General features: G+C 38.2%; 1 protein-coding gene across 5 annotated transcripts in view; it reads left to right on the top strand.

Annotated features, from left to right (window-relative positions):
* The window catches only part of cdk18 (cyclin dependent kinase 18), a 117856-nt gene that overhangs the window by 43078 nt on the left and 59274 nt on the right, over window positions 1-15504 (top strand). For all 5 annotated transcript variants that reach the window (XR_004930583.1, XR_004930585.1, XR_004930584.1 and 2 more), the window contains exon 2: window positions 10635-10770. Coding sequence is in view for 2 of the 5 variants with exons in the window: in XM_036134657.1 (XP_035990550.1) it covers window positions 10653-10770 (118 nt within the window). In the remaining 3 variants the exon portion in view is untranslated. The remainder of the gene's footprint in view (window positions 1-10634; window positions 10771-15504) is intronic.

The following is a 15504-nucleotide window of genomic DNA, read 5'->3' as shown; positions in this document are numbered from 1 at the left end:
GTTGTTGGTTTATGCTAATTTATCTGAAATTGATCAAAGTCAGGTTGTATGCATCACAAAACAATTAGATGTTGCTAATAGGTGTTGAAGTTTTGTACCCCACGTAACTTATCATGCCAGAGACACCACTGCACATGATACTTCTTGCAGTAAATACAGACGAAATCTGTAAAGGGGGAAAATACTATGTGCACATAGAAGAAAGTAGCTGTATATAGTGCTGTGAAAGACAGATGGCCTATGATAGTTCTGACCACCTTATTAGGGTATGTATGCATATACAGTATCTGTATTCTCTGCCACATATGTAGATGCACCATTTTAGTATGCTATCTTATTTTCTGACTGTGCCCACTGACCTGAATAAAGCCATCTGAACAAGTCTGACATCTTTTTTATCAGCTGGCCCCATTCTAAATGAGCGCACACAGGAGTCGTCTTGGGGTTTAACTCAGATGAAGCCAACATAAGTCTCTGGCCTGACGGCATATGGCTTTATGCTTGAATACTCACCCTAATCTCCCCTGAGGCAGCAAGGTAGTGGATTTGATCCCTGACCAAATGAAGATCTTCCTAGCGCTGGACTGTTCAAGTGTTGACCTGAGTTAAGCATCGGAATAATAACATGCCTGATTTTTGCAGTCTTTGTTAAACAAGACAATTTCATGGACAAACATGCACACAAAAGTAGTCCTGTCTGGGGTAGTGGACAAGCTGTTCATTTCTGGACTTGTTGTTGCCCAATGTCAGGACTCTGGTCCACTTCTAGACTGAATTGGACATAAAAACATGGGATTTTTGCATTTGATCCACCAAATCCTAGGCTTTTCTGTGCTTCAAGTTTCATGGAAATGCATGTTAATAGACGGAGCCAAAACAGAACCAAGGCTTGTGTCATATTCTCCCCAACCCGACAACAAGAACACATTTCTCAGTTCTTGAGAAGCATGTAGCAAGGTTTAGTCATTGAATTGTTGCTTTTTCAAGTAAAGAGCTTTTATGAAGCAAGAGAACAGCAAACTAGTTTTGTCCAAACATGACAAACTAAAACCTCCAGGAAACATACTTGAGGGGAATGCACATCAGGAGCGCATCAAATGGGACCCTTAACAAACATCAGACATTATGGGCTGAAAATTAAAAATTATAATAGGTTTGTTTTTTGACACGTTTGACACTGCTGTTGTGCCATTACGAACTGTTTTTGAGTTATTTAACGTTCAGTAAATAACTCTCTGTCTGTTAGGTATTGTCTGGTGAATATCAGCCCAAACAGGTGATATTATGACAATAGGATGATTTGAGCACTGGCATTCTTATAACAGCAAACTCTGCACACATATGGAATACATGAGTGACAACTTCTCTTCAATTATAAGCATTTATTAATAGAAATAAAAATGAACATCCAGAGAACACCACCATAGAATGTTGTTTATCTGAATCTGAAAACATATTTAAACCAACAAATCCTCTCTACTAGGCTAGTGGAATTTAACTAAACTACTAAGCAAAATTAAGATAAAACGAAGCTAAGGACCTATGTACACACGAAAGAAACAGAGAGGACAAAATTAAAACAGTTGAAGACCATCATCAGAATAATTCAGTGAATTTTGGTTCACTGCACATCTAAGAGAACCAAAATTCATCTTAAAGAATATGGAATGAGGAGAAATTAGCTTAACTAATTTAGAAAAACATTTGGTATGTTCAACCCATTCACAATGCAAATCTTAGTTAAGCAAGACAGTATTTAAGGAAATAACATTTTAAAGAAGGATTTGCTTAGTAAAAATCATTAAGACTTAGGACACTTGATTTTCATTAATGTAATTATTTCTCCAGGAAAACACTAGGACTCAAATTGGTAACTTAGGAAGCTAGAGACTGCTGTACCGGACGATCGGTCATTAGCTTGATAGGTTAATCCTAAAGCTACACAAACACCATTAAATCAACCAAACACACAGCAAAAAAATAAATTACAAATCAATAAGCAGAAAAAAACTTTAAATACTTTGACCAGAGATGTGCTTTTTTTGCCATTTAAATAATTTAGTTCTCAGGGAAATAAAAACCCTGTTGTAATTCCAGCAAGATATCATGTTATTTCTTTATTTGAGGTCTCTTTCTATTCTCTTCATCAGAGTGTATCAACAAGAGCATTATCACATTATGAGGCAATACAATTAAAATATATCTCTGAATGCTGTTTTTCAGTGGAGCTAAAAGTACTATGGATAGGAACTCATGCTCATCCACAAGTTCCAAGGGGCTTGCATTAATGGATGCGGAGTGGTATGTCAAGGCCTTAACACTGCTGAACTTGCCCCTAACTAACTGAAGCAATCTAACATTTTGATACTGCCTCTTTTAGCATGCATCATGATCCCCATGAAGAAGCAAATTTGACAATTAAAACCAACGCTAACTGCAAATAACTCTTAACCAGTTCTCATGTTAGTCTTTATAGTACATCTCCTCTGAGAAGCTCAGATGGATTTGCTTTTATGAATAAAATGCAGGTGTTGACCTTTTTTTGGCCAGGCAGTAAATTACGCTCATAGGGATTCATGAAAACTGGACAAGTGGGGGAGTTTGACACACAGAGATCAAAGAGGATCTTAAAGACAAAAGGGGAGTGGAACCTAGCAACCGCAAGAATAATTAAAAATAAACTGTGTGTGTGCGTGCGTGTGTGTGTGTTATTGTACTTGCAGCTAAGTGAGAACATTTTTTGCTAATTTTACTACTAAAGTAAGCACTTTGATTTAAAGTGAGAACCTTTTTTTGGTCCTTTTTTTCTGGGCTAGGGGTCAGGTTTAGCATTAAGGTATCAATTCGGTTTATATTAGGTTTAGGTATAGACTGGTAAAGGTCAGGGTTAGGCCATAGAAAGGCTTGAAATGAAGACTTCCATAGAAGTCTATGGAAGTCAAGGCACGGCTCTCAATATGTATATTAAAAAGGGATGTGTGTGTGTGTGTGTGTGTGTGTGTGTGTGTGTGTGTGTGTGTGTGTGTGTGTGTGTGTGTGTGTGTGTGCGGGTGTGTTCATAGTGTGATTTGTTAAAATGTCGCAATCATAAGTAAATGAAAGTTCCGTTTCTCACAGAACATCTCAGATACCAGTGGCGGCTGGTCAATAGGGGGCGCTCAGGCACTGCCCTCCCTAGATGTGGAGGGGAAAAGTCAAAATATATATAGATTTTAAAAGTATTATTAATGTCAGTTTTTATCTTAATAGTACGTTGCTACATGTAATAAGAATTATTAAAACACTTCTACTAATTGACTCTACCAATTGACAGAGCATTTCCACCAACAGAACGTATCATTTCTCTTCTTCTACACTTTTGGTGCTGTCACTCAAGGAGCCCCACAAGTGTAGCGAAATAACCAATCGTATACTGTTGCTAGGGAAAATTTATAAATTTTTGGCCAATCAGCATCGCCAAAATGAATTGCTTTGGGGCTTTGGGTTTACTGAAGGACGAAGAAAGAAATGGATAATTTCAATGAAAAGGATGCAGGCAGAAAATCTTAATCGTCTGTGGGAGCCATCATACCACGACAGAATTTGCAGTCTACACTTCATCTCCGGTAAATACAACTTAATTTTGCACTAGTCATTGTTCTACTTAAATCATTATATAAATAAAAAATTAGGATATATATTTAAGTCAAGATGTAAACGTTCGATTTGTAATAATATACGTACATGTACAATGTATGCAAACCCTCTGGCATGAGTCTGTGAAAAGGATTAATAAGACAAAAACACCAAAATAATCCTTTGTGAACAATGTTTTTTTATTAATGAAATGCTTATTGTGGAATCGTAGTAATTTTCCGACTTTTAATTTAAATGCATGTACTGGGTTAGGCAGGGAAATCTATTGGCCAGCCCCACCAAATTTTTTTTTTAACCAGCCGCCACTGTCAGATACCAACACCACATTTTAGAGTGGATGCAACAATCCAGATCCTTCTGCTGTATCACACAGACACAGTTGTTGTGTGAAAGATGAATGGAGCAACAGACCAACATCGCCATCTCAAGTCATTCACATTAAAACGCTCAGCTAGAACAAGAGACCTTCTCAGTTATGAACCATGCAATGAAGTTCAATTGTTGGCTATTTAACGGAGAAACTGTGAATAAGTCAAGACGAATAAAGCTCAGAAACAGAAGCTGGGATATCTGATTACATAAAGGGATGTCTGGATAAAATCTAATCAAGGTTTGGGTGTGTTTCTTTCTTTTTTTTTTCTTTTTCTTTGGCTGCACTTTATTTTCATTAACATGATGAAAGACATAAACTCTGCCTTCTTTGTTTGCACTTAAAACTGTCTGTGGAGATAAAGACCAAGGCCACATTTTTAATGCAAAATTGTCTCTTATTAACACAAAAGGGCAAATTTACAAGGATAATTGTGGGAACGCATCATCTTTGTTCACATAAGATGATGTTTCTTTGTTTTAGACTACAAAGAAAGGAAGATCTACTCCTAAAGTGGTGCTAAGAACATTTAATTTTCACACATTTAATGCTTCATAACACCGGCACCATTGGGAATCTCTATATGCAGTATATTTTCATGTAAATTACTACCAAAACAAAATGTGTTAGATTTGCAGAGACATGTGTGTTGATACGATTATTGCTTGAAATGAATATGATCTGCTGAAAGCTGCTGGTACTTTTGACACAGGGAAACAAATCAAGAAATTACCTGCTGTCCAGCTTATTGTACAAAAAGAGGGAGGAGATTTACCAGAAAAATTAACTCATCCTCATCATAAATTTTTTTCTCATATTCCTTTTGAGGTAGCACTGCTACCAAATGGAGCAAGAAGATCCTGGTTCCAAATCCCAACATTGGGGTCCAGCTGCAAAGAGTTTGCATGTTCTCCCTATCCTTGTATGAGTTCGCTCTGGGTACTCAAGGCTTTCTCCCATCCAAAAACATGACTGTTAGGTCAATTGGCCTCTCTAAACTGCCCTTAGATAAGAGTGTTTGCCCATAGACTGGCAACCTGTCCAGGGTGGACTCCACCTCTCACTCAGTGACTGCTGCAGACAGGTACAACCCACCAAAAAAACTGCAAGGACAAGTGGATATTGATGAATGAAAGGATTCCGTCTGAGTAAAACTTTGTAAAGGATATAGAAAAGAGATGACTTTGCTTCCTAAAAAAAAAAAAGAAAATGTAAATATGGTCAAAAAGTGAACAGTATAAGAGGGCCCCAGGAAAAGCTTGTTGATATTTGTGTTTTATTGATGGTTTCTTAGTTGTAATGTTTGATCAAATGGTCTCGCTTTCAACTGCTGCATTAAGGCTAAATTTGGACATCACCAATAGGCTAATAAGAATAAAACAGAAGGAGGTTGGTTCGCATCCAGGAGTTAACGAAAGAACTGAAAACCAACTGGTCTGTAAACAAGACCAATCCTTATTCTGCAACAAGGTGTAGAGGAAGTGAGGAGACTCTTCCCCTCTGTTTTTTTGCCCTGGAGATTGAGAGGAGAACTGACGCTTGGAGAGAGCACAAGTTGGACAAACTGTAATGGACACACAGAAGCCTTTTTTCACTTGTTAAGAGAACATTTCCTTTAACTTGCCAAGGGACTTTATACTAAGTTGTGTGTGGTGGTGGTGGGGGTGTAGACTTTTGAACTACTATGTAAAATACACAATAAATTTAAACTTGCACTCAAAAACTTTGTTTTAAAAATTATTTTACTTTCATTTCTCCCTGGTATATGGACTGAACACACCAACTCATTTTGACAGCATGGGTCACACCAGTTGTTTTTATTGCTGTATACTGTTTATTTCACTAAATTAAGAATATGTGTTGGTGATGAAAGACTTACTTTCAGTCAGAGGGACTCTTTAGCAATCCCCAGGCTTCAGAAGCTCTAATCAAGAATCAACAATCAATCAAGTTTCTTTATTGTCATTATGCAGCTATAATGACGTTGGTTCTGAATGCACACATAACACAGAGAGATAAATCAAAAACACAATTTAATTTACTGGAAAGGGTTATCTTGGCTTCCTTTGGTATCCTGTCAGTGTAAGGGAGCAACAGTTATGCTCTTGCAAATCCTCCCATAGAAGTTAAACCTGCTGTGTTTCTGTCTGATTGTACGAACATGCAAGCTCACATTAACAGTAATAGTCTGCTGTAGGTCCTGTGATGCTCTTCTGTCATTACAATGGGATATTTTCCCATAAAAAGTAAATATCTAACGTGTTAGCATTCAAAAGACTTGATTAAGGTTTCAACATTAGAAATCTTCCTTTTCTCCATGTAAACTGGACATTATTTGCTTGCATGATCCATCAGTACCTTCTGAGCTGCTTTGTCTCCCTGACTTGTGGTTTCATTTATGACTGTCACTTACAGCACTTTGATTCCAAGAATGGCTTCACTTTTACAACCAGCTAGGTCCATGTGCAAGACTCACACATGTACTGATAAATACCCTTTTTCAGAGCCTTGTGGTATTTCCTTAATCGCTTCACTTGTGCTTATTTTTAATTGTTCTGATGTAATATTCTAATATTCATTAGCTGTAAGCAGAATATCATTATAATTACCTGAACTAACATTTAAACTTTACAACTGTTGGTATTTTATGTCACAGACCAAAAAGTGTTGCATAAGTGAAAGGAACATGATACATATTTTTCTTTTTTATTCTTTACAAATAAAAATCTGAAAATGTACTGTGTATTTGTATACAGCCTCCTTTAGACTGATATCCCTAAATAAAATCTGGTGAACCACCCTTCAGAAGTCACCTGTTATGTAAACATTGTCTACCTTTGTGCAATTTAATCTGCAAAACTACAACTTGCTGCAGAGGTTGAATACTCCTTAGCCCATAATCTTGTGGGCTATGCTGTCTGGGATTTTGGGCCCTGTTAGGGTTAGGGTCAGGGTCTCCCATAGCAAATGTAGCTCAAGAGAGAGTTTCAGATTATGATCATGTAAAGAAATCCTGATGGAACTGCCCACTTTAGTAGGCAGACATCACCCAGAGGAGAGAGACTGGGCCCCTTCCTGTTACGGTCCTTCCGTAACGGTCTCCAGGTGTTTTGATCTATTATTAGTGTTTTGGTTCTTGTGGATTGTGCTGCTTCAATTATTCACGAGTTCAGTGTTTTTATTTAGTCTATAGAATCTGTTCCTTCCTTTGTTTCTTGTCATTATTTAGTAGTCTGTACATCATGGATTTAGTCAGTTTATTTTTGTTAGTTATTGTTCTTCTACCTGCTTTCCATTCTCAGTTAAGTTAGTATTGAGTCTGGTTTGTCATAGTTTGCTAGTTTATTGTGATTTGTACTCTTAGGTTCTGTCTTCTCTTCCATGTCTCTGTCAGATCATTGCTCTCGTTCTCTCTCAGCTCGTTACCGTTATCTCATCCACCTGTGGCTAATTATGCTCTCTCCCCCCCTCCCACACACCTATTTATACCGCTAGTTTTATCTTCCTCATTGTTGGATCATCCATTTTGTTACAGCCTATTTGCTCCCTGTATATTTGGTAAGCCTTGCAGACTTGGACTTTTGGTTATATAATAATCTGTTGTTGATTTTATTATGAGACTCCGAACTGTGGTTTGCATTTTGGTTCAGCAACCACACCTCAGAATATGACACTTCCTGGGGCCAGCCAGCTCATGGGATCTCCAGAATAAGCTGACAGGTTTCGTTTAGCAAGACAAACTATGGCTCCCGTGGTCACAGAAGCAAAATCTCAGGTGTAGAAGAAATCCAGGGAGGCTATGGAGAAGGACTTTAGGGTTGCTTTGAGAACGCAATGGGAAGCTATCTTGTGACAAAGGAATGGAAAATAAATTATTTGGTTGGGGGAGAGGATATTTTGGGGGAGTAGAAAGACCAATTATATGATTTTCTCACTGTGGTCTTCCTGTCATCTACTGATGAGGAAAGGTATGAGGCACTAGGGAAACAGAAATAATGTTGGAAACCACCAAAACATTACTGTCCACCTAAACTGACCGGCCAAGCATGGAGAGAGTAAACTCATCATTCAAATGATGAAAATTCCTCCATAAGAAACATTGTCATAATAAACTAATTTTAATTTTAATTTTAAACTGTGGACTTTTGACTCTTGAAATTTCACCGTTTTGCAGTCCAACCCTACAGAGCCACAATGAAATGGTTTAGGTCAAAGCGTAATTATGTTCCAGAATGACAAATTCAAAGTCCAGATTTGCATCTATTTGAGAATAAGTGGCAAGATTTGAAAATTGATTTTATTCATCTTACATGACTAAGCCTGTTTAATGTTATTTGAATTTTATTGAATATCCACTCACCATCTGTGGTACATTATTGTTTTTAATATCAGGAGGCATATTACCACTCAACACTACATTATGCCTCAAACTTGGTCTCCTCTACTGGATACATTTCTCAGTGACAGAAACGGCTGCTGACAAAAAAAAAAAAAAAAAAAAAAAGACGGTGTGATTGGACAGCCCTGCTACACTATACCCATCACTTTTTCATGGATTGGCATGTGAGATTCATTAAACGTCTGTTAGCTGAACAGATTCAGCCATATTAAACAATCATTCATCTGAACAGCTTTAGCACAATAGGTGCTTAGAAGCAGGTTTGCTTGGCGCATAAGAGGCGACGATTCAGAGCAGGCCTCAGAGAAACCTTTAGTTTAGTTATTTAGCAGAAGCCTTTATCCAACTCAGCTTGAACGTTGTGAGATTTCACATCTGGTCCAACGGTAGCTCAACCTGCCTGGTATTAGCCATACTAGGGTTTTATGTTTCATGTACTGATAAACTTAGTCTTGTACATATAATACTTTCTAACTGTTGGCACAGAAGCTAAATAAGTCCAATCTGTTCCTAATGTGCATTTTGTCATCGACAACAGCTGAACTTTCAGCCAGATGACAAGAAAAGTGATGAGAGGAGAGAAGTGTGCCCACTGTGCCTTGAGGGAATGCAAGCCAATTATGCTCATCAAGCATGTTGGGATTTACACACCATATTAAATTATAGAAAAATTTACAGATGTTTCAAAGTATACTTATGATGAAAAAACACAATCATTATCTGCTCGTAAAGTATTTCTGTCACACTAGAGACAAACTGGATATAATTCTCAAGATTAAGGAAGTCATTTGCTTTTTCTCCATAAGTAAATGAATTCCAATTTGCCCTGCGACAGACTGGCGACCTGTCCAGGGTGTACCCCGCCTATCGCCCTGTGAACGCTGGAGATAGGCACCAGCAACCCCCGCGACCCCATGAGGGATAAAGCGGTTCGGAAAATGGATGGATGGATGGATGGATGATGATGGAATGAATATTGTATGAGACAGGCTCAATTATTGCAAACAGAACCAATCGTACTGCACAATATCCAGGATGTAACATAAGAAGCCTGTACAACCCAAGTGATAAATCCATGTCTGCACCATGTCTCCAAAAAAGTTTAGCTTTTGTCTTATTTGTTTACAGAATACTTTGACAAAAGTATTAGGGATCATCAATTTGATTTATCAAATTTGAGGCAGGGTGTTTTATTCTGTTTAGTTGGCAGTGGTGGCTGAGACGTCTCCCATAGATGCAATGTTTGCCTAGTCTCTATATTATTGTTGAATCATGAACCCTGGCCTTAACTCAAGTAAGGTCTGCAATGATTTAGACATTGCTTTTGGTTCTTTTGTGACATCATGGATAAGATGATGTTGCACTTGTGGAACAATTGTAGTAGGCTGGGCACTTCTCAGAAGGTCCACCACTGTTCCATGTTTCTTGTGTTTGTGGATAATTGTGCCAAAGCCTTAGAAACTGCTTTATAACCCTTTCCAGGTTGATAGATTTCAATGCCTTTTATTTTTCATCTATTCTTCAATTTCTGTGCAGATCCGATGTGTAGATTTTTTAGATATTTTGCCTATTTTAGCATACATCAACAGTATGTAGTTATATTTGTAGTGTCGCGCTCTGTTTGAGACATCTGTCCAACATCTTTTATCGATACGTGGCAACATGTAATGATTTGTGTGTGACAATAATATCCAGACGAGAGGTCAGTGGTGACTAAACTAACTCCACACGTCTCTTGAGGTTTCTGCAATTATGAGCAGAAACACATTTACACACGGCAGTTCAAAATCACAAGCTAATGTGGAAATCATAGAAACCCCATGGCTCCAGTGTCAGTACTAGTAGACAGACCAGAGAGAGCGAGGATGATGAAAAGCAAGTTCTAAATTTGACAGGAAAGAAACAACTAACCAGTCGAGGTTGCTGCGATTGTGGAGCATAGTGTGGGAGACAGGATATTGATTGGTAGCTTTCCTGCTGCTTTTCGCCTCATTAGCCAATGACACACACACAACTGTGTTTGAGGAAACAGCCTGTAAAGATCCATCGCAACAGCATGATGCTCTCTGCAGATTGTGTCGTGTAGAGACACACATTGCAAGTGTGACCATATCTTTTTAATCATGTGATTTGTATACCTTTTGATATGTCATATTTCTAAAGCATATTGGTTTCCTGTTGTAATTTTGGTCACTTTACTGAAGTTATTCCGTTTGTTCTTTCTTAAAGAGTCTGGTCTTCTTCACCATGAATAAAATGAAGAACTTCAAGAGACGTTTCTCATTGTCAGTCCCACGCACCGAAACCATTGAGGAGAATGAGTTCACGGAACAGATCAACCAGCTGAACATAAGACACACTCAGGGTAAGAACTCTTCTTTACCAGGCATAGTTTCTGATCATCTGGGCATGCTGACTCCCCAGATATTTGTTGCAATCTTAAAGATGTCCAAAACCAAGCTGCTGACAGAGAATAATTCTGGGACTAAGTTCAAAACCTAAAGTCTTGGCTGTGCCTCAGTCAAGATGTCCTTTACATACATGGATGCAAATTCATTCATTCTTACAAGCCTCATTAACGGACCAAAGTTTGCTTTTGGCTAATGGATGTTCTTTGTATTTTGTGCCTTGGTGGTGCCAAATACCAGTCTGAGTTGTGAAAAAACAAAGCAAAAAAAATAGCTAATATTATGTCAGTGAAGTGATATGAGAAACAATTGCAGCTGTGAATTCCCTCCTTAAATCTAATCAGCAGGCTGTGATAAAAGATGGACAGATGTGCTTGAAATCAACTCTGCTTAGTTCAGATTTTTTTCAATAAAATTTCTTCAAAGTTACTATTAGTAACAGTACCTTTAACCTTGGTACAAATATGTCATATTACCATCAGCTCATTAAAAAGTGAATACATTCTGAGAGCATTGGGAAGCTAATAGGCTAGTCAGACATAATTGTTTTTGCTGCAGTTACTGATTTTAAAATAATTAAAAACTGAAAAGAACCATATCAGCGAGATATAATGCTGTTTGGTGCTGTTTTGATCAGCTAAGCAACTTATATGTTTCAATGCAGCTGGATCGCTCCGTCTCGTCATCTGATTTGAGAGGTCAGCTTTTCAAACAGCTTAATTATCTAAAAAGCCTTAAAAAATACAATTTTCAATGATGTCTAACAACTCAGTGTTACACAAAACCAAATGTTTACTACACTCTTGAGGGATTTAGAAAGGACTGATGATAACCACGGACAATTCAACATTTAAATACCCAACATAAAATATATATCAGTACCTTAAAATAGAAACTACAGACAGCATTAATGTTTTCATACTGCCATCAAGCTTCCATGGCAAGAATGTACAGTGAAATTCTGTATTAGGAGAGCAAAGTTTACTTTACACTAGCTATCAAACGCTTTGTGCAAAATCAGAGTCATGTTAACTGATCATAGCTGACAGAGGCTCAACTTAAGCAACCAGAAGCTGCAACAAACATGTATCCAAAAGACATAAAACACAACAGAAGTAGTATCAAGCATTACCCTTTATTTTAACCACTAAGCAGACAATTTAATTAAAAACAAAACTTGAGTCCCCTTCATACCTATGAACATGTGATAATTCCTTGTTACAATACAATTTGTTCCTTGGGACAAATTATAATCGCTAATTGATCAGCTGCTGATGAGCCTCCAGGATTGATTGGCAGGTAGGGTCACATCAATTCTGACCAAGAACAAAAACAAGTAGAATACCCTCCAATATCATCTTCTTGAAAATGACTATTGAACAACTTGAAGTTGATCTGTGTATTTTTCAGCATGATGCAGAACCATATTACTAGGGCCCTGTTCAGACCTGATACTATCTTTTTTTACATGCAAAATGACAAGTAGCCATGTGACAGAGACAATCAACAGGTCTGCTGATGTTTCAGTAACATCCCAGGTCCACTCTTTCTCTGGAACTACTTCATTAATTTGAGAAAAAGCTGAGATTGATGAGATTTTCTTTCTTTTTTTCTACCAGCAGCCTTACAGCTTACTCTGTTGCTTGAGGGGAGTCACATCAGGTTGATGGGTTGCCCTTCGATATGTTTCTGGATGGATTGTGTTCAGACTATCAAACTATTGTGGACACAAATTCTCTAGGCCACCCCTAAAAGGTGGTCTGAATAAAACAATTTAAGTGTGTTCACATCTGTCTTTGGCACTTTCTAGAGACAATCAGACCATTCAGGGGACATGTTAGCGCCAAGCCTGATCGAAGCCATAGATGAAGTGACAGACAAGTGTTTCATTGATCTGAACACTACATTTTTGGAGCCATGGCCAGAACACTGTCAACATCCTGTGGTCATCTTTGAGAGCATGCCAATAATAAACTGTGAGCAGCTCCAAGCACTAAGAGGACAAGAATGGTTTGTCATTAGTCAGGTTCCTGTCCAGACACTAAACTCCAGGATTTCAAGTAGAATTACCAAAGTTATACAACAAAAGGTCACCACTAACACTATTAATTATTCTATTTAATTAAATTAATTTCTCAATATTATCTCTTGAAACCTATGAAAAATGCTAAATGGCCATAATAGATGTCCTCTTTTGCATGTGAACAACCACGTTTGATTGTCACAATTTCGGTCACACTGCGCCACCTGTCCCAACATCAAATGCAACAACCAGCCACTCAAATGGAGGATCTATGCAGGGTGCTAGTGAAACCAGGGTGCTGTAGCCACAACTGCAATAACTAATGTGCAATGACTAATGTGCAATAATCTAATACACTAGGCCACAACCCGTGCAATAATCCTGATGTAGTGACTTCTGCTGCTATCACCACCTGAACATATGTCAGTACACATGTATGTCTGTATGTACAAATGTATACACGAATGTATATGCACATATATACGTGTAGGTACGTATGTATGTAGGCGTATAGGCGTGTATATATATATATATATATATATATATATATATATATGAGCTTAGCAGAGGACGGTTCTGCTAGAAACAGACACCTGATCACCAGGAGCAGACCAGACAGACATAGCCTTTGCAAACTCACTCTTGGCCAGGTCAGGGGTCAAATGTGCGTTTGTCAAATGGTGACACAGGTCTAGCAGAGTTGTCTTAATTGAAACATCACCAAAAAGCACACAAGTAGCACACTCTTTAATGAGTGAGGAAAACTCAACCTGGCACTCCATTAGTAAGGCTTGAATAAAGACTTCAGTTGAAACAATGGTCCAAAATTTTTAACCGACCTCACAGAACTTTTCAGGAAGACAGACAGCATTGTCCTTACAAACACCAGAACAATGACTGTCCACAGAATCTGTAACAAGCACTGTGTTAACATTGTGCTAAGGCTCATTCCTCCCAGGTCAACAGTGACTTTAATATGCCTTGCACTTGAGTAACAAAGAAGCTCACCACATAAATGTGTATAATAAGTAGGCACTGACCAAAACAGCAATTAAACATTGTTTACAACCACATTTTTCCAATTTTCCTAAAAATAAACAACATTTGCTCATTAAGACGTCCCCACACAGACGCATATGATTGAGAAAACTAACAGGATGGCTGTTGTCGGTTATGATCACAAACAACTGAGTCTGGCTTGAGGGACTGCAGCAAATAGGAGGCAGCAATGTGAGGTGATACTAAATACTTTTGTAGAAATCTTACATTTTCTGGCTCCTTTTTTTTTAGGCTGAAACCTAATAAAGGATGAACACCTGAACAAGCTCTGGTTTGTGCTGATAATGGAGACGCTGTCTTTGCCTTAGTAATCCTGACATCAGATAGGCCATAAAAGCAATTTCCTGAAATAAATGCTTTAGGAGTAACTGCAGTGGGCCTAAAGAATACAATCTGTCAAGCTTCAGCACCTCAGTGGTCAAGTTATGCTTTCACTTAATATTACGGTAATAATGAAGACTTTCAGATAATTAATTATTTAATGAATATGTTAACTGGTCAATAAAAATGGTGTTGAACCTATTTTAAAAACAAGTTTTTTTTTTTTTTTTTTGTCTGGCACATCTTGCTTTTCCATCCCTCTCAATGTAAGAGCAATTTCAGCTAAGCAAGCTCAGACATCATGTTGTGCACCGTAATGGACTGTCCTTTTCATAACAAGATGTCCAACAGACATCCATCCATCTCCCATGTCGGCCAACCACTGTGTACCCGTAAGCTCATATTAGCCTCACATTTACAGACCCTAATTAGCATCAGAATGATCAAAGGGGAGCTGCAGCCGTGAAATTCAAATGACCAGGAAACAGGTTTTCATTTCATCCTCTCAGCCCATTTAGACTGACAATCAATACAGCAGTCTGTCAAGCCAGTCTAAAGCTTCTCTAGGGTTCTTATAAAATGTCTTGGCTTAATTCAGGCTCTTTTCAGATATGAAAGCATCTCTGGGCTTTACTTTTCCTTTCTCACCTTTTTGCCTTTACTGATATGTGTTTGCAGGTGTGCGTGTACAGGGTTAAACAGACCACAGGTTGAGCTGTAATTATTTATCAGCATGCGTACTTCGATGTTGAGAAGGTGGCTTTAGAGACATATATTAAAGTGACCTCCTCTTTAACAAAGAGACCTGCTCTCTTTGTCAGCCATTGTCCCCATGGAAACAGGGATTTTGCATTGCACACCAATGGGGCACCGACATGTCCAGCATACAGGTGTGGTGGTTAATGCTGCCATTGAAGAAAGAGATCAAGCTTCTTTCTGAACTTCCCAGTGTGAAGCATTTAAAAGCCAGCCAGGTATCAAACACAAATCCCTGCCCAGGGCATGATGTTGAATGTGGAGGATCAAAGCCCTCGACATTCCCACCACAGTGGTGGTTGTTTGGTGCCCTATAACTCTGGCATTCTCTCTGTGTAGCTAAATAACATTTTGCTTCCCTAGTCTTTACTGGAATTTTCTCCTTCATAGCGACACAGCTGTTTTGAACAACTCATGTCTAGTGTGTGAAATGGCTACTCACAGACTTTTTATTCATAATTATTTATTCATTATTTCTGCTTTTTTACATGAAAGGCAGTTGAGCAATTTAGTAAATAGTGTTACTGATTCT

Source organism: Fundulus heteroclitus, unplaced genomic scaffold (genome assembly GCF_011125445.2).
Source record: "Fundulus heteroclitus isolate FHET01 unplaced genomic scaffold, MU-UCD_Fhet_4.1 scaffold_88, whole genome shotgun sequence".
NCBI lineage: Eukaryota > Metazoa > Chordata > Actinopteri > Cyprinodontiformes > Fundulidae > Fundulus > Fundulus heteroclitus.
Note: the sequence above shows the minus strand (reverse complement) of the source record. Positions and strands in the feature narration are given on the sequence as shown.